General features: G+C 42.8%; 2 protein-coding genes across 5 annotated transcripts; one reads left to right on the forward strand and one right to left on the reverse strand.

The window, feature by feature from the left end:
• Positions 1–1,068: 1,068 nt before the first annotated feature.
• LOC125007006 (6-phosphofructo-2-kinase/fructose-2,6-bisphosphatase 4-like) lies at positions 1,069–14,298 on the forward strand. Of its 4 annotated transcripts, none has more exons than XM_047583559.1 (14): positions 1,069–1,253; positions 6,610–6,726; positions 6,817–6,913; positions 6,987–7,053; positions 7,148–7,222; positions 7,307–7,363; positions 7,458–7,579; positions 8,839–9,046; positions 9,127–9,273; positions 9,368–9,472; positions 10,034–10,163; positions 11,213–11,275; positions 11,363–11,427; positions 12,028–12,847. In XM_047583559.1, the coding sequence occupies exons 1-14, from the start codon at positions 1,199–1,201 to the stop codon at positions 12,085–12,087; spliced, it is 1,368 nt and encodes a 455-aa protein (XP_047439515.1). In that variant the 5' UTR covers positions 1,069–1,198; the 3' UTR covers positions 12,088–12,847. The 4 variants fall into 4 exon arrangements, with proteins under 4 accessions (XP_047439515.1, XP_047439514.1, XP_047439517.1 ...); XM_047583558.1 differs by lacking the exon at positions 12,028–12,847 and adding an exon at positions 13,517–14,298 and having other exon boundaries at positions 1,071–1,253; XM_047583561.1 differs by lacking the exon at positions 1,069–1,253 and adding an exon at positions 5,205–5,490.
• Positions 14,299–16,025: 1,727 nt separating this feature from the next.
• LOC125007008 (actin-related protein 2/3 complex subunit 4) lies at positions 16,026–18,490 on the reverse strand. The gene is made up of 6 exons (XM_047583563.1): positions 18,339–18,490; positions 17,577–17,695; positions 17,199–17,310; positions 17,011–17,106; positions 16,671–16,841; positions 16,026–16,563 (listed from the first exon to the last, which is right to left on the reverse strand). Exons 1-6 carry the CDS (start codon positions 18,339–18,341, stop codon positions 16,558–16,560), a joined length of 507 nt encoding a protein of 168 aa, XP_047439519.1. The 5' UTR covers positions 18,342–18,490; the 3' UTR covers positions 16,026–16,557.
• Between the last annotated feature and the right edge of the window lie 89 nt (positions 18,491–18,579).

Consider the following 18,579-nt stretch of genomic DNA (forward strand, 5'->3'; position numbering starts at 1 on the left):
CCTCACAGACGGGTCACATGACGCTTATATTATCCTCAAAAGGACACAGCCCTGGCAGCGGGCATGTGTGTTTGTTCCTCCTCCGACCAACCGAATTTAAGTGTGACACTTAAATGCAACATCTGTACTTTGTATGTTTTACATATATATATATATATATATATATTACTGAAATGGATTCTGTTGTGGTGTTTTTGACATAGGTAAATAAATAAATAAAATTACAAAAACGAGTCTGAAAACAAATGTGTCCATCACCAGAACAGGTATGTGGGTCGAATACAAAGGATATTTAATAGTTTTTCCTGCATCCTTCCCAGAATTCGTGTAGTAATTCTCAGGAAACTGTAAATTTACCAATTTCGTAATCACACACAGTGTGACGGCCTCCGTTCAACATATTGAAAAATACTTTCAAAGACCACATAGTCTGCACCACCAGTAAAAGGCCTTCTGGGTTGCACCCATTGCATTGCATTCACTTTCTGCGGATGAATTTGAGAATATATGCTTTCAGTTTGATATATTAGACACTGATAATCCACGTTAAAGCAAATGTTTTGCGTCATTTTTAACGTGTCAGCAGATTAGGTTTAATAGGCACGGCTAAAAAAAAAATTAGGAAAAAAAAACAGAACAAGTTCTGCCAGTCTGACTGTTCCTGGAAAACTACAGAAACTTGCATTCCTGACTAACACACGTTGCACCATTCGTGCTTTGTCTACTTCATTTGTTTTGTTTAAGGAACATCGTATATTGTCAGCATAAAAATATTACAAATTATGTAATATATGATGTTGCGTTTTATTGTTGTTATTATTATTATTATTATTACTATTATTATTACTATTAATTACTACACAGCTGTAAAATGCTTGTGAAATTTTTATTATACATAACTGTAATATGCGTGTGGTTTCTTGCAGTTCCTATACAGCGATGTAATGTGCAAACAGCAGAAGTCCAGCCCAGTCAAGGCTGGTGTGTGGACATTTCCCAGCAGTTCAATAAGGATGGGTGGGGTGTAGGAGGGGTGAAGAGGGCAGGTAGGCAGCCACCTCACTACATCCATTTTAGTCAAAAGCCTTCCTCCCGAATCCAAGTCCCACACACGCACGCTGGGTGGGTGGGTGTGTGTTACAGCGAGCATCAGCGCAGCGATCAGCGGGCTCACCGCGCTCCATCAGACCAGACGCCCATGATGAGAGGCTGCTCCGGCCGGTCCAAGTCCGCGCAGAACCAGGACAGAGCGGGTAAGGCGATGCGAGCAAGTTCGCGCCGTGCGCCGGCGGTTGTCCGCGTATATTAGACGGAGCCGGGGCAGCCCGGCGAGGACGTAAACAAGAGGCGACGTGCTCGAGCGAGGGTTGGCGCTGTCGCCGAGACCTTTACCCTACATAACAACAACCAGGCGTTAATGTTGTTTTCTTTTTAATAGTAGGCAGCCTGGTTCGTTTACTGTCACGCAGGAGGAAAGAAAAAGGAGGATGTCATTATTATTATCATTATTAATAATAATGATAATAATAATAATAATAACTGCTGCTGGAAATAACGATAATAAACAACACTGTTAAGGTTTCGTGTCTAGTGAGGCTGAGTGAGGCTCCCTGGATTCTTTCCACTCATGACTGGGATGTCATCATGATGCATTTCACTCTCTGGCCGGGAAATAAATGCTGTTGCAGAGATGGTGATGGTTTGGGTTTTATGGCTGGTTGTTGTGCAGTTCACACTGTGCTGCTGCTGCTGCTGCTGCCATGCTATGAATGTTATTGAGCCCTGATTGTATGTGAAGCTCAGTGAGCTCAGACCGTGCCTCAGCCCCGGTGACTGTGTCGGTTCGACTGCCAGCTGTAATCCTACCATACACTACTATATTGGGAGATGACTTGTCCTGTATGGTACAGGGCTGCTAAAAGCTTGCTAGCTGCAATCAGAGCCCCAGCTGCTGAGAGCACGGAGGAGGAGCTCAGCCTGTTTCCTGTTCATGTTCCAGTTTACAGTGTGCAAGACTGAGACTTAGCCTACTTCCTTCAAATCTGAGATGTCAGTGAGGACGATAGCCAGCCAAGACATTTCTCCACGTAGGTTCTCTTCACTGGCATCCTGTTTAATCTGAGCCAGGAATTAAAAATCCTTTGACCCTTGGTGACTCGGTCTTTCCTTAAATTACCCACTCAGTGCCGTATCACACCAGTACAACACTTTGCCTAAACGTGGCCTCTGTTTCCAAAAGTAGAATGGTGCAACCTACAGCTACCGAGCTCTTCTCCCAGTTTGATTTTAGGAGGCAGACCCCTATGTACGTCTAAGGTTAGGCTTGACCCTGCCTCCTTTTGATACGTCCCTGAACCGTCCTTAAGTTTGCTTCTAGGTGGCGGAGGAACTTTCCATGCATGCTAAATTGCATCATATTCTTTTTGTTGCTTATGATTCATCCTATATTCAGGATATGTACACGCCTACCCACCTGCAATACAGCGACTATCACCACTGACCAGCCTTTTCACCAGCCTATGAATACTTTGACTGATGGCGCCATCCATCCTTTTTATCCCTCTTATGTATCATGTGTCATGTATCAGGTACTCTTGTTTGTACCCTGTATAAATGCTGCATATATGCTTTACCCAGATGCATGTATGAATGAGCTGGGTTCTGCACCGTTGCCTCAGTGCTTTATCTGGTGTTTGAGTCTCTGGTATCTGTAAAGCATCTTGAGACTATTCCAATTGTTTCTATTGGTGAAGCTGCTGTTTAGAGTAATGGGTAAATAAAATCACTATACAGCATGTTCCACTGTTTGCAAGACGTTATTCAGACTTTGAAACGTATAACTAAAAATACATCCTTTAGCAGGAGTTCCTGTGCCATTTCTTAGTGCACCTGATGAACCTGACATATATTATAGTGTAACAGCAGTCAGGGAATTTGTCAGAGCGTTGGAGCTATTTAATTAGAAAACTTCCATCTCACCATATTTAGGTCACAGGCCCTGTTACTCCATCACCAAGACTGACTCTCGGCTAAATATAATCAGTACAACAGATAACAACAGAGGAACAAATAGGCCTACTAACCTCGAAATATCAAGTGGCTTTCCACTTATGAGGCGCTGTTATATAATCCAGTACGGCAGCTCTACAGAGGTCTTTGTTTTTGTTGACGCTCAGTGTGATGTGGATTAATCTCTATGGTAATGTCTGTAGCCATTGTTGAGTTGTTACTGTACTTGGCTGCGTTGGTCACTCTTCACCTGAGACAAAGAGAACATCAAGGGCACTTGTTAAAACCAAAAAACAAACTCTCAGCCACCTTACAAACAACAAAACAAAAATGGATTATATTGATTTAAACGTGTGGCATATAAACATTCTTTCCAAGGCTGCCAGTTCCAGTTTCGAATGCCAAATTTTTGCAATCCTGAGTCAACAACGCTCATAAAGAGGGTACGAAGGAGAGTGTAATGCTGCCATCTCATGGACACAGTCAGCTCACAAGTGAAGTGTAAGAAAATGCTATTAACAGACCAGCATACTTACTGCTTAACAGTAATATTAACGTGAATATTGACAACATTTTTCACTCAATGACTCTCACAGTCACATAGATAGATAGATAGATTCGACATTCGACATAACATTCGATTTTGCAAGCGCAATCTTATGAAACTGGTAAACCCAGCCAAGCATCAAGCCTTAAGCAACAAGCAAAGTAAGATAAGGCCAAGCATTGTGTTTCAGCAATCTGGAAAATGTGGTTTCTTAAATGCTCTGCACTCAAAATGGTGTTTGGAATTATTGTCAATGTCTGAAAAATTCACTTCTGACATTTATTTTAGGACATTTAAAGAAAAGAGGAACTCGCTACTTTAACACTCTTGACTTTCCTGAGAGGAAAATGCTCTAATTTTTCACATCATTATTCTGCCCATGAAAGACCAGTGTATAGGATTTAGTGGCGTATTGCAACCAACTGAACACCTCTCTCTTTGTAGCGGAACTTACAGTTGTCACTACTTCCACTTCAAAATACAAAAGGGCCTCTCTAGGATCAGTATTTGGTTTGTCTGTTCTGGGTTACTAAACATATGAAGAACTACAATAAAAACACAACAATTTTTTTGGTGACAGGTGATTATGCACAAATGCAGACATACAGTAATTACGAATACCATATTCCATCCCTGCTCTCCTAACTCTCATTGTCTTTTGTAGCACTGATGCAGGCTATTTAGACAGGTGCATACTGGCCTAAAATGGGCAAGAACATGAATTTTTCCCATACTTTTCTACCCTTAAAGCTGCACTAATCATTTTTATATATAAACAGCAGATCAACAAAAGTGGCAAACCCAGGAAATCCCCAGGAATTCTCCATATATATATATTTGACAAATATTGTACATACAACAACTACCTCATTAATATATTTCAATACACATACTATGAACCCAAGCACACCACCAGTCTCTTTCCAGCAACAGACATTGAAAAAGGAAAATAAATTAATAAGTAAATATTAAAGAGGAAAACTATAAGGCACATCGCATCCCGTTGAGGCACACTGACCTCTTTTCCAAGGGAAGCCTGACCAAGACAGCAACCTAAGAAAGTTGCAATCAAGAACCCTTCTTCAAGAACAAACAGCAACTCACACAGCAACACAAATAATATACATGGAAGATAAAAAACAACGGGACTAAGATGTTGTGAGTGACTAAGTGTGACTAAGGTTTACATTAAAACAAGGACAAGTGTGATATGTAGCTTCTCCAAGGTCTCTCACACAAAGCAGTGAGTACCAAGCATCAGGTGCAAAGTCAAACAGTGTTTACCAAATTCAGAGTCAGATTTGGGCACATTTAATAAGTACAAATCGACATATTGAATTGACTTGAGTGCCCAAACTTTTGACTGGTCGTGTAGGTACAGTAGACCAGATATGTTTTTTTTTTAAAAATCTAATCTTCCATAAACATAGATTTCATTTTGTTCAAAATGTGTCGTTACACAGCGGGAAATTATGAGGTCCGCAATTATGTTTGAAAGCCAATTTCCACTTCAACAAAACCTGATAATAACTACATTTATTGACGTACTTTATTTTAGTTATTTTTTGAGTGCGCACAGCATATGTTATCTACGGTCGCGCGGAAAACACGTTGCGCTCGTGCTGCGGCCATTACGGCAGACGGTCGGTTTTGCAGGGAGCCACGTGACAGCGGCACGGCGGAGCGAGACCGTACTCTAAACCCGTACCGTCTCCATCCTCGCGGAGCCGCGCAGATGAAACGCCGGTCACCTTCAGCGCAGCATCACGGGGAAGGGCCCCGTGTTTCCCTCGCGGCTTCCTGCGCTCCACCTGCGGACGGAATGGAGGAGAAAACACCGACGAACCCGCGGGAACTCACCCAGAATCCCCTGAAGAAGATTTGGATGCCGTGTAAAAACGGCCTCCCCGAAAAACACATTTCTCAAAGAAAGGGTGCGTATGACCCGACAATTGCTAGCATCGGCGTGTAGCCACTCCACGCGTGGTCCTCTGAGCAGATATGCGTAATTGTGAATAATTAACTCTGCGTCACCCCCGCCCCGGTATTAGCGGTGTGTTTTGATGCGCTGCGTAACGTTACCATGGTCATAGCAGCGGGGAGCTCAGGTCCCGGGGTCCTCGCTCCTGCTGCTGCTGCTGCTGCTGCTCCTCCTGCCATCTGGTCCCCACGGTTATGTAAGGACCCACACGGTGCTCTCACTGCAGACGAAGGCTGCTCTCGTCGAGGAAAGAGGACCGGGCTACCACCCGTAATGTCCCTCACATTGTTTGTGTCAAGTCAGACACCAGGAGTTGTGTCCCTGCGGTCATGTGAGTGATTTGCAGTGTGGATGTTTGGGCTGCATTGAATCTGCAGTCACGTTGACTGTCTGGGTCTCCTCAGTGTGGCCTCACCAACAAAAAAAAAAAAAAAAAAAAAAATGATTGAATCAGTTGTCTATAAAACCAGCCTCCAGGGAAGACGCCTCCGTGCTCTCTGACCCGGTCATCTGTGCACACAGTGTGGAAACCGGTTGTTATTTTCTTTTTTTTCCTCCGCACGTCTGGAGTCGTAAAAGTGCAGTATTTCAAAACACGCGTCCGCAGATGTCAGTTCTTTAGTCTTTAACATGCTCCAAGAAGAGTGATGCAACTTTCTTTGTCTAGCACAGGATTACACACACACACGCTCTCATCTTCTACTACCGCTCATCCTCACTAGGGTCATGGGGGTCGCTGGAGTCTATCCCAGCTGCCATTGAACGAGAGGCGGGGTACAACCTGGACAGGTCGCCAGTCTATCACAGGGCTAGGGTCAGTTTAGAGTCATCAGTTAGCCTAACGAGCATATCTTTGGAGGTGGAAACCAGAGTAAATGGAGAAAACCCAGGCAAGCACAGGGGGAACATGCAAATTCCACCCAGAAAGGTCTGTGCTGCCCCTGATAAGACTTTTATTAGACATAATCTTGATAAATTAGGAATTTTGTGAGTCTGTGTCAGGGAGATTATGAAAGTGTTTGTACACATGATCGGCACATGACCTGAGCTTCCTTGTCCCACTTTCTTCCAGTATGTATGACCAACTGTCCCACCCTGATTGTGACCGTGGGCCTGCCTGCCAGAGGAAAGACCTACATCTCCAAGAAGCTGACGCGCTACCTCAACTGGATCGGAGTTCCCACCAGAGGTACGACCCGTCGGCCGGCGAGCGGCTGCAGAAAAAGTCGACTCGAGGGGGGGAAAGGAGGGAAGTAATTCAGTGTGTCTTTTCCCTCAGAGTTCAACGTCGGACAGTATAGGAGAGAGTTCGTGAAGATCTACAAGTCCTTTGAGTTCTTCCGCCCGGACAACGAAGAGGGCTTGAGGATCAGAAGGTAAGTGTGGCCACCTTAACGGTTTATTTTAGCCTGCGGCCATGTTTGTGACTGTGATCCTTCCTCTTTACAGACAGTGTGCCTCAGCAGCGTTGAACGACGTGCGACAGTACCTCACGGAGCAAAGAGGCCAAGTTGCGGTGGGTTAAATGTTGAATTGTCAGAGGTGTTTTATGCAGTTAAGATGTACAGTGGTTTAATTGTTAAACTGTCCATGTCTTTTCTGTATCGTAGGTGTTCGATGCAACAAACACCACCAGGGAGAGACGGGAAACCATCATCCAGTTCGCAGAGCAGAATGGCTTTAAGGTAACTTGTGTCACAGTTGTTGGTGACGGTTTTCCTTTAATTGACCGTCATACTGAATCCATGTTCGCTCTCCCTTTCTCTCAGGTGTTTTTTGTAGAGTCTGTGTGTGAAGACCCAGACGTCATACAGGAGAACATCGTGGTGAGCGGCTGTTTTTGTCAGATTGTGTTTTGTTCCAGTGAAAACTGAACTTCTGTTGGTGTTGTACTCACTCCTCTTTTCTTTATCTGTTCAGCAAGTGAAGCTGGGAAGCCCCGACTACACAAACTGTAACACAGAAGACGCGGTAGAAGATTTCATGAAGAGGATTAAGTGTTATGAAAACTCCTATGAGACCCTGGATGAAGTTCTGGACAGGTGAGATGGAAGCTGCGTGTTAGTTATGACATCCAGGCTGTGTGAATATTTAATTTGGGGTCACGATGTTCTTTATTCTGAAACGCTAACGTGGACTAAACATATTAATACCTCTATAGAAAAAACAATTGTCTATTCAAAAGTTGTAAAATGTATGAAAATACCCAGATTTGAATAATTATTTGTGTCACATATGTTTTTCCATTTAAAAATTCTGAAACCCGTGATGTCACAAAGTGACCTTAAGATATAAGGTAGAGAGAAACTTTCCCTATGCTGTGGAGTAATGAAAATAGTTATAAATAACTGTTGTTTGCTAAATTTGTACATAAGCTTGTGAAATTTACACTTTAGATTTGCATTCTAATTTATAAAAAATTATTCTTTAAACATGTTTGTGGTTTTCACAGTGAAAAAAATGTAGCTTTTTCCTATTTGGATTTTATGGTTTTAGTGTGGTTTTTAGTCCAATGTGTTAATATAGTTTGTCAGAATGAAAAAAATAATTGTAAAATGACACGTGCTGAAGGTTGTGCTGAAAAGAATGACACCAAACAAGGCAACGTAAACCGTATTTAAGATGAAATATAAAGATAAAACCAAAAGCAGTCAAAACAACCGATTATACTTTGGACTCCAGAGGGTTAATGTGAAAACAGCCACTGTATTTACACCATTCTGCACAGTAGCTGGGATTAACATGGAGCCACATATTCTGATTATAATCAGTTTAGAAGCTCAAACCAAATGAAAAAGCTCCATATAAACATCTCAATCAGAACAGACCGAAAGAAATTTCATTCGGTTTCGCAGGGGTAGAATATTCCTTTTCCCAAACTGATTGAAAGTCACGTAAACGGTCACTGATAACGTGAATCGGTGACAAATTTTCCAAATTTTAGACTTAGATTTTAATGATCCACAAGGGAAATTTTAATTGATCATAGTAGCTTAATTGACACAAAAAGATGAGCTGTTATTCAGCTGGATAGAATAAGGAATAAAGGAAGATCTGTAGCTGAATCAGTCCACTGGAGAATGAGCTCCTCTGACCCTCAAATGTTTGGTGTAGTGGATGGGATGGATTGTCCATAATGTTGTTGTTGTAATAATAAAAGTGGAAAAAACAATAGAAACTACTATGTCACACGTCTGTAAAACGGCCGCTCTGATTAGAAGTAGTGGTACATGTAATCACTACTTCTGACGACTCATATTTATCTATTTTCTATCTTAATCCCTTCGTCGTCTCCCCTCAGGGATCTTTCCTACATCAAAATCATGGACGTGGGGCAGCGGTACTCAGTCAACAGAGTGTTGGACCACATCCAGAGCCGGATCGTCTACTACCTCATGAACATCCACATCACTCCGCGCTCAATCTACCTGTGTCGCCACGGAGAGAGCGAGCTCAACGTCAAGGGTCGGATCGGAGGAGACTCCGGCCTCACGACTAGAGGCAAAGAGGTGGCGGCAAACGTTACAACACGAGAGATGTGCTCTGCAGAACAGCGGGCGGGAAAATAACGTTTTGTCGTCTTTTTTAGTTTGCGAAGATGCTGAACCAGTTCATCCAGTCGCAGAACATCAGTGACCTGAAGGTGTGGACAAGTCAGATGAAGAGGACCATCCAGACCGCAGAGGCTCTGAATGTGCCCTATGAACAGTGGAAGGTCCTGAACGAGATCGATGCTGTAAGTAGTTCTCTCTTAGCTGCCAGGCAACTGTCTCTTTGTTTAACCCGTGCATGTGATGTCATTGTAATAATACTTTTTTTTTTTATTGTAGGGTGTGTGTGAGGAGATGATGTATGAGGAGATCCAGGACTACTACCCTCTAGAGTTTGCACTAAGGGACCAGGACAAATACCGCTACCGATACCCTAAAGGAGAGGTCAGTGGCTGCCGCTGTTGTTCTGCCTGTTTAAACCGTGGGATTTCTCAACGCAGAGTCTCATTCTGCAAACACAAAGCCACAGTCACACTGTCAAAGCATATCCAGATGGCTGCTGGCCACGTACGCTTTGCTAATGAGCCTCAGCTCGGACCAGCAGCTTCTCAGACAGATTTAGCTAAACACTAGCTCACAGGGAACAAAGACCTCACATTAATCCCTGTGTGTGTATGTGTGTGTGTTTGTGTGTGTGTTCCAGATATGTAGTGTCAGGTTATTTACTTTGAGCTTCAATGCCCACTGGTCTTTTCTCATTACCTCCTCATTAATATCACACAGAAAGATGGATATGGGCATTAGTTGTTACCCGGAGGGATAGTGCTGATGTGTGGTGTATTGTTCAAGCCAGTGTTAGTGTCTAGACGGCCTGTATGGATTTTTCCATTTGCTAAAATGTCAGTCTGTTTACCTCTGACTGCTACTTTATCAGATGAGTATTGGGGAATTTTTTATTTTTTTTTTCTCTGCATTTGTCTGATTTGGCTTTTTCAATGTTGTCAGTCCTACGAGGACCTGGTGCAGCGGCTGGAGCCGGTCATCATGGAGCTGGAGAGGCAGGAGAACGTGCTGGTCATCTGTCACCAGGCTGTTATGCGCTGCCTGTTGGCTTACTTCCTGGACAAGACTGCAGGTCAGTCATCAAACCGAACCTCAAATAGCCAGAGGGCAGAAACAAGCATAAAGTAGGAAGCAGTGTGGGAAATGTTACAGAAATAGTCTTAAATTCAGTCAATGGAAAGAATCCTGCAAATATCTGCTCATTTTTCATTTCACTCACAATTACCATTAGTTTATTGAATTGGGACAGTGCATATTAATTAACACTGATGCGTTAAGTCATCAGTGTAAATGTGCCGCACAAATGCTAATTTTCCGTCGTAGTCTCAAGGCAGAGAAGACTTTAAAACAACAATAATACAACAAACAATTACAGAACCAGACACAGACAGACGATGTCAAAACAAACCAAAAAGGACACAGACAGACAGTACTATGTATGTCTGATTCATTTTTAACCAGATTTTTTTTTTTTTAAAAGTAAGTAGTTGTCACAGTTTTGGATGTGTGGTGATAACTTGTTCCTCTTACATTTGGGAGGATTTAGTTCCACGCCTTGTTTCATTACAGTCACCTCCGGTTAGAGCCCCTGCATTTAAAGCAACGCAGTTAAAACGTTGAAGATGAGCCAATCATCCATAAAGATTTGATAGCTGTCTAGATCAAGAACATTATCCTTTTTTTAGGACATTACAACAATGAATGTCTTTTAGGTCAGAGCTTGGCCACAAGAGACAGTGATGCACTGTGTTTGGAAGATGAGGGATCATTAGTCATGTTTCATCACTTTCGGGACCTTACCGCTTTATTTATCAACCACGTCAGAAACATGAGATCACATCCCCTTTTCTGGGCTGGGCTACAAGTGTCATGAGGTATTTACACCTCGTTCTAAATAAAGCTAAAAGTTCTGCGCGCTGATGAGAAAAGTATAAACCCGTGACATACTTTTATTAAAGCCCACATATAGACGTGGTCCATTCCTGGCTGAGTGACCTACTTTCTGTGTAGCAAATCAGATCACTGTAAGAAAATGTTAAGTGGTGGGGGTATATTATATTATATTTATGCATTGAATTATGACACTGTAAATGTGTTTGCTGTTTTTTCATGTCCGTACAGAGGAGCTGCCGTACCTGAAGTGTCCGCTGCACAGCGTGCTGAAGCTAACGCCCGTGGCCTACGGTAGGACTGCTCTTCCGTTAGCTTGTAAGACGCAACATTTATAGTCCCGCCGCGCAAACCGATTAAACCCTCTGTCCGTACGCTTAGGCTGCAAAGTGGAGTCCATCCGCATCAACGTGGACGCGGTCAATACACACAGAGAGAGACCTGAGGTGGGTATAACGACACACACACACACACACACACACAGTAGAACCAACAAACAGGTTGGTCCAGTAGCTTCACAACATAATGGTGTTGTTGTGATGTTTCACTGCAGCGCTCAGACATAGTACAGATCATATTCAGAGGGCCGTGTTTTAATAATGAATGCAGAGCAGGTGGATCATAGCTGAACACAAACGATGACTAATGCTCCTACTGCTGCGACCACATTTTCACCTTCACGCCCTTTAGGTAAATACGCCCCAGGGGCACGTGTCACTCTGTGTTCTACGTGTTCTGGTAACGAATAACGTTGTGAGTGTGCGTAGTTTACTGTGAGTGGTAAAAGGCTCAGAAAAGCAGCTGAAAACATTTATTCACACTTTGGGATTTGGGTTTTTTTTAGATGATTGACTTTCACCAATAAAGTTTGTTTGTGGGTTTTTTTTTCTTTTTTTTTGTTTTTGTAGCAGATCACACAAAGACGCAGAGATGAAAACCCTCGCACGTGTTTCTTTCACCCTCTTGTGTGTTACTGTGTGCGCGTACAGTGTGTGTTTGTGTTTTGATTCCTCCTCCTCTTTGTTTGTTGTTTTTTTATCGAACAGAACGTAGAGGTGTCGCGGATGTCAGAGGAGGCTTTGCTAACGGTGCCAGCTCACCAATGAGGCAGTGCCCCCTCGACCCCACATCCCCCACACCCCCCCTCCTCCGACCCCCCTCCTTTCTCTTACGCTTCATTACGCACAATGAACCCTCCAGACAACGTACCTTCCTAAATCACTGATCGAGTCTCTCGCCACTGTTCTTGTCTTCTGTTTTGCCTCGACTTGTATCCTAAGACGTGCTGATGGTGGCAATTGACTGGAATCCAGTTTCTAATTTTCCGATTATTAATCCTGTCACGGATCTATGGGTCGCGCACGTTCTCCTATTTTTGGAGAATAAATGAAAAGCAGATGAAGTTTTTTTTTTTTTTGTTGCTTTTATTATAATTATTATTTTTTTTTTTTTTCATCCAACTGTGAAGCAATGAAACGCCAGCACCTTTTCTGTTGAAGCTTTGATTACGAGTAGCTCATGTTCTTATTGATCTGAAGTCATTTTTATCATCATGTTGACGTCTTGCCGGTGTCTCGTCACTTTATATTTTTGTTGGTTATTTGTCAAGAAGCTCTAATCTCAGTTTGACAGCACCGCACAACACAATAAAGTTGTGCCTATTCTTCTATTTTGCACATTAAAAAAAATGAACTGTTTAGTCTTTTTTAGGATGTCCAACATTGTCTAATGATGCTCTTGGATGTGCACATATACGCTGTTATTTTTATTGTTAAACAGTATATTCACATCAGACGTAAATAAGAGGAAGGTGTTTCTGTTCACTGTCTCTAAATAAACTCCACTCAACCACTTCATGATTCCTCACCACACGCTTTGTTGTGCATCATTTTAGAAAGCTTGGCATGAAAGCAGCGTTGCTGTTTAATAACAAGGACATGAACTTAGTAGCAAACGCTGGCCTGGATTGTTCTTACTCGAAGATCAAGCGACGCTTGCCATTTCCTCCACATCTGTACTTATCTGCACATCAAATGTTCAGTGCTCTGCCCTTCCTGCTCTCCTCCGCCGCACAAACACGAAGGCGCAGAGATTTTTTTCCCCCCCTCGTTCATTTACATGCAAAGACTCCACTGGGTTGAATAACAAACTGCTGCCATTCATCAGCCCGAACAAAACCCTCACTGTGCCGTGGCACAGATTTCTGTCCGCCTGGAGATCCTACAACGCTCGCTTTAATGTTTACGCTTTTAGACAAGGAGTTAATAATGATAAAAATGAAAGCAAGCATTTAAATATACAATACAAGCCTCGTGCTATAAGCAAATCCACATGACTCATGAAATGACATCACGTATAAAAATGAACAACACAAATATAGGCATGAAACTGCCAGCCCAGCAACAGAGTAAATAATCTGTTCTAGTCTCATTCAAAAAAGCTGAAAACTGGTGTCATGGAAACGGACTTGAAAACAGTGTTGACTTGATGTGTGTTTGCACAAGGCCTCTGACGCTGTTGCGTTCCTCCTTCCAGAATGTGAATATCCATCGTACAACTGAAGACGCCCTGCAGACCGTGCCTCCTCACTTCTGATGGCTCTGTGGACGCTCAAGTTGGACCTCTCCTCCTCCGTCCCCCTTACGCCTCCCTCCCACCCCCACTGTTTGGGTGATGTGCCTCCTCCTCCTCCTCTTCCTCCACTGCTGCCTCACACCACTCTGTGAACGTCCGTCTCCTCTAAGGTCTCTCTGAATCAAACTGCACAGAGAGGAGGTTGAAACACTCCAGTGTGATTCTGCTTGTGTTCACGTGTGTCCATGTTGTGCAACAGTAGATCTAACACTGACCGTTACCGTGAGATGTATCCGAAGTATTAACCATGTGGTTTCATTCACTGTATCATGTGATGTTCGTGCTACGTGTGTGACACGTTATCGTACTGTGCAATTTCACGTCAAGGTGTCTCCAGTGACCGTGTGCAATTTCTAGGTTACAGAACTGCTCAGAAAACAAAGCTTACTATTATATGTTGAACGAATCTTTTTTTTTTTTTTTAATGGTGAACAAATCGTCAATTAAATTTTTATATGGACGGGTGATGTTATTAATGAAAGCTTTCTTTAGCTACACTATTTAAATGTGCTGTGTCGGCTGATGACGATTCTACACAGAAATGAATGAATGAAATGAAGTCACGCCCTGAATATTTCATTGTGATCTGAACATTAAAATGCAACAAACACAAATCTTGAAGCTGTTGATGGGTCTCGATGTCCCAGCTCCACTCGAATAAAGACGTTATTTTTCTAAACCGACCGGTTTTCGTCGCCTGATTCTCTTTGACTTTCTGTTTGATCAAACGTGATGGGTTTGTTTGTTTTGTCGGGTTCCAGTTGGATTACTAAAGCACAAGCAGTGACTTTCTGCCATTAAAGCAACTGTTGGGATAATAAAATGTTAGCAAAGATTAAAATGGCCCTGATATTTCCTGAAAGTTGATTTGTTATAAAAAAAAAAAAATGATAAAATCCAATTAAGTCCGATGAACTCGTAAAATTTAGTTTGACGTCTTAGAGGAATAAATAAAATAGCAAATACATTTAAGTGGCTAGAACGTCTTTGGCATTTTTATTTAAGACAAAACAAAAAAAGTTTAATTATAAAACATGCAGTGGATGTTCAGGATGTGCAATGACACAATGATCCTTTTAGTGGAGTGGTCTAATGAGAAGGTGCGAGCTGATGACGGATGAAAACAGAAGGTTGTTTCAGATTAGCTTTGTTTTTGTTTCTTACTGGGACTGCAAGCAACTGGTGCTTGAATACTAGGGGTGGGAAAAATATAAATATGGCAATATATCGCAATATTTTTTCTTCGGATTCCATATCGATTTTGAATGTCTTAACCCTTTCATGCATGAATTACAAGAACCTTAGTCAAGATTTTTTCCTGTGTGTTTTTATTCCTCTTTAGCCGTATAAAAAGTGATACCATTGATTATTTTTTTTTCCAGGAACCCGTTAAGTTACGGAACTGTCCATGATTAACTGCAAATTTCTCCTAGCATAAAATAAATATCCGGAAACGTTAACAATTATATTAACTCTTTGATGTTACTTGATGTTTGCGGAAGTGCGTGGGGTGATTCACAAGCGTCCACTGTTTCGGATGATATGCACTTACAACACCAAAACCCATGCATATCCAAAAATGAACAAAAAAAAATTTTGAATAGCTGTCCACTATAGTGATCACTCTGCATGAAAGGGTTAAAATCGATTGTGAAAGCAGAAGTCGTGTTTTGGGCCGACCGTGAACGGCCTTCGCACAACAACTTTTTCTGTACAAGTGCAACAAATTGAAAATGGACCATTTGGATTAAATTGACCCGATCTGTCCAGCAAATTATCACTGTCATCTGATCATCTGGTCATAAACACAATGTGTATTTTAAGCTGCGTTCAAAATTTCTCAGTGAACTATGTAGAATATCGCAATATATCGCAATATCATAATATCGTCACTCAAGTATCGTGACACGTATTGCATCGTGAAGTCCTTGCCTAACCCTACTGAATACAACCGAACACATAAAGCAGTGGTGCACATTTATGCTAACAAACAAGGAGTAATCAGGAGCTTTCTACCTCGTTATTGTCATTAACTGAAACATTTGAGCCAATGTGGATATTTAAGAAGCAAGCTTTGCGTTGCAGGGTTTGTGTGCAACACCTCGCTCTGCAGGGAAACGCTACACTGCCAACGAAAGCAGGATTTAAAAATCACTTCTTTGACAATGCCACTTTCTTGTCTGCGCACTGTGAATAATTTAGATGACACACCGCTACAAAAAAGAACAGTTCAGACTCACATGTCACTTCCCCTTCCTCACAGCTGAAATAACACCAAATGTGTATAAAGCGAGATGTGACCGAAGTGCTGAGCGCAAGCAACTTCCTCAAACTGCACACATCCATTTATAGGTACAGGGCAGCGGCGCACACCGCGGCTGACACGGCATTTACACACAAACAGCACACGTATAAACAACACCTTTTTATTATCTTTCGTTATCTTCTTACATGGGTGATGGTGGTTTTTTTACAGACCGCTCTTGCTCCATGTCACTTAATGCAGCACAGGCCGTTTCCTCAAACGTGTAAAATGTCGAGAGTTTTGACAGAGACAGATTTAAAATAACTGTGACGTAACACACAGACTCACATACGCAAAATACAAAAACCTGGTTGTTTTATTTGCACCGACATGTCCTCTGCGTCCCTGTATTCATGGCTATCAACTTGATTAATACTTTAAGGACCCGCCTTTGCTTGGGGATTTGATCTAAGTGGCTGAAAATGAAACTGGTAAATATTTCATTATATACAGGAATTGATATTCATGAGTACAGGGAGACGCTCGGGACGTGTGCAAAGGGCGTCTCGGCCAGATTGGTCACGATCCTCCTCATCTCCCCTCTGATTGGCTGTCTCCTCCTTTAGTTCTCCACCCTTGTGCTGATTGGCCCCTAAGAGTGTTCCCAGGTTTGTATGGACCGAGGACAACACTGTCATCAGAACTGTGAGGAAGACGAAAAACTTATTATCATTCAGTTTTAGCACTAAAATCATTCGCAAGGTGGAACGATTCCCAGCGGGCTACAAGACAAGAGAAGGTATTGCTCACGTTCTTGAGGAATTCTTCAGCAACGATACGAGCCCTGGCATTGACGGACAGTTTCATCTCGCTGATCTCCTTGTCGATCTCCTCCATGAAGTGGATGACAAAGTCCACCAGCTTGTGTTTGTACATCTGCTCCGTGTGGAAGTTGGTGATCAAGAAGCTAATGTCATACCCCTGAGGACGCGAAGGACGACAGGAGTTAGACCGGTTGACACATTTGACAAAACTGTTTGACGTAAGCCATTTATAAAGGTCATACAGCTACTCATTCGTTTCTCTTTCTGAATAGTGATTCCTCTTTTAACATTTACTGCTGTATTATACGCAAACCTCCACCCCTTACCTCAACTGGTTTCCTCCTCAGAATGAAGAAGTTCTCCGCTCTCATCATCATGAAGCGCATGAACTTGTGGCAAAGGATCTTCTCAATCTCATCAGCCTACAGTCGATGAGAACAGAAGCCCGTTTTAGATCGTGAGGCAAAACTATAAATAGCCTGAAACAAGTCAAAATCACGTCATGTTCAATTACCTGCTTGACAGCGATGCTGACTCTGACAGAGTTGATGGATCCCTCGATGAGGACCTTCTCCTTGTCATTACGGCTGATCACCACAGGCTGGAGTAGCAGCTCCTTACTGCTCCTGTAAACACATAAAAAAACAACATTTTGTTTATTGGAAACTCTTCTGCTGGATACATCTGCAAGGGGAAGACACCTGCAAACAGGCCCCTGCTAAGTCATTTTAGAGCCGTGCCCATGCTTGTCGTCATTTTTTTCCTCCCTGCCGGATTTTCTCGTGCAAGTTTGCACAAGTCCGAGCTGGCGTGACAGAAGCAGAGGGGATCTGCACACAGCTTAAGGGCAGGAGAAACAGAAGGAGGCGTGGCAGAGGCCTGCCAAACATACCTGACCTCCACCTCAGGCTTGTTGTGACGCTCCACCACCTGAGAGGAGAAGTTCTCCAGACAGAGGGCAGCCTGCAGGGTGGCCCTCACAGCGTTCAAGTAGGGGCGCAGAGTCGCTGTCTGGGGACAAATGGAATAAAAATCAGTGGGTCACTTTGCAAAGATTATTTAAACCATAGTACGTGGAGTGAGAACCTAGCGAGGGTGGATCATGAAGCGGGATCAGTATATGAGATCAGGTTTCATCACGGTGTGCAGAGATCCAGTGATGACCCTTCATTTAAACGCTATTTAATAATAATAATAAAAAAGTAATACATTATATATTATATCTTAGTAATTAACCCAATAAGCACAAATCTAATGCAATGTAGCTGACTGTACATGACCACCAGTAGTGACCTGATTGGTGGACGTGATGCTTCGCGGCGACAAATATTGCAGCTTTACGCAAATTTACTCCAGCTTCATCATTTCGTCACGTCAATGCCGTTTTAACGTCAGCTTTGGAGCAGCTACCGATCATAGTAACGGGGAGAAAAGGGGGGCCGAGAGGAAAAAGACAGCTCAGCTCATTCACTCTAGTTCCTGCAAACCGTATCAAGGATGCCCCTCTTCTCATTTGACATGCAGACAACCAGAAACCACGTCTACGAGAAGCGCGGAGCTAGCTAGCTCATCTCGCCTTGAATGTAGCCTCGGCTAGTTGCGACAAAAGGCGAAATAATAACATATAAAGACACATTTAGTGCAAGAGACTCACCATTTTTGATCTGTAAAAGACGGAAGTTCCTCAGCCACGCCTGGGACGACTCTTCCGTAAATCCTACATACTCAAGTGAAGCTGGGGTGCGCTTGATTTTGTTTAACCGTCCGTTTGAGGAAACGAATGTCTTCGCACAGTCGTTGATTGTGGGCTATTACTCCGCCCGGGCGGATTACGTTTTTGTCAAAACGAGCACACCCTAAGGTGCGCCCATTTTTCTGCCTGAAAAGGGGAAAAT

This window comes from Mugil cephalus, chromosome 4, assembly GCF_022458985.1.
Source record: "Mugil cephalus isolate CIBA_MC_2020 chromosome 4, CIBA_Mcephalus_1.1, whole genome shotgun sequence".
In the NCBI taxonomy this organism is placed as follows: Eukaryota; Metazoa; Chordata; class Actinopteri; order Mugiliformes; family Mugilidae; genus Mugil; species Mugil cephalus.

Bases quoted from the DNA above. Each gene is read 5' to 3' on its own strand.
- LOC125007006 (XM_047583561.1), top strand. From the start codon at position 5,292: ATGAAACGCCGGTCACCTTCAGCGCAGCATCACGGGGAAGGGCCCCGT. The intron at 5,491-6,609 runs GTGCGTATGACC...ACTTTCTTCCAG, and splicing joins ACACATTTCTCAAAGAAAGG to TATGTATGACCAACTGTCCC. The intron at 11,428-12,027 runs GTGGGTATAACG...TTTATCGAACAG, and splicing joins CACACAGAGAGAGACCTGAG to AACGTAGAGGTGTCGCGGAT.
- LOC125007008 (XM_047583563.1), bottom strand. The intron at 17,107-17,198 runs GTAATTGAACAT...CATCGACTGTAG, and splicing joins TCAGCATCGCTGTCAAGCAG to GCTGATGAGATTGAGAAGAT. The intron at 16,842-17,010 runs GTAAGGGGTGGA...TCGCGTCCTCAG, and splicing joins TGAGGAGGAAACCAGTTGAG to GGGTATGACATTAGCTTCTT.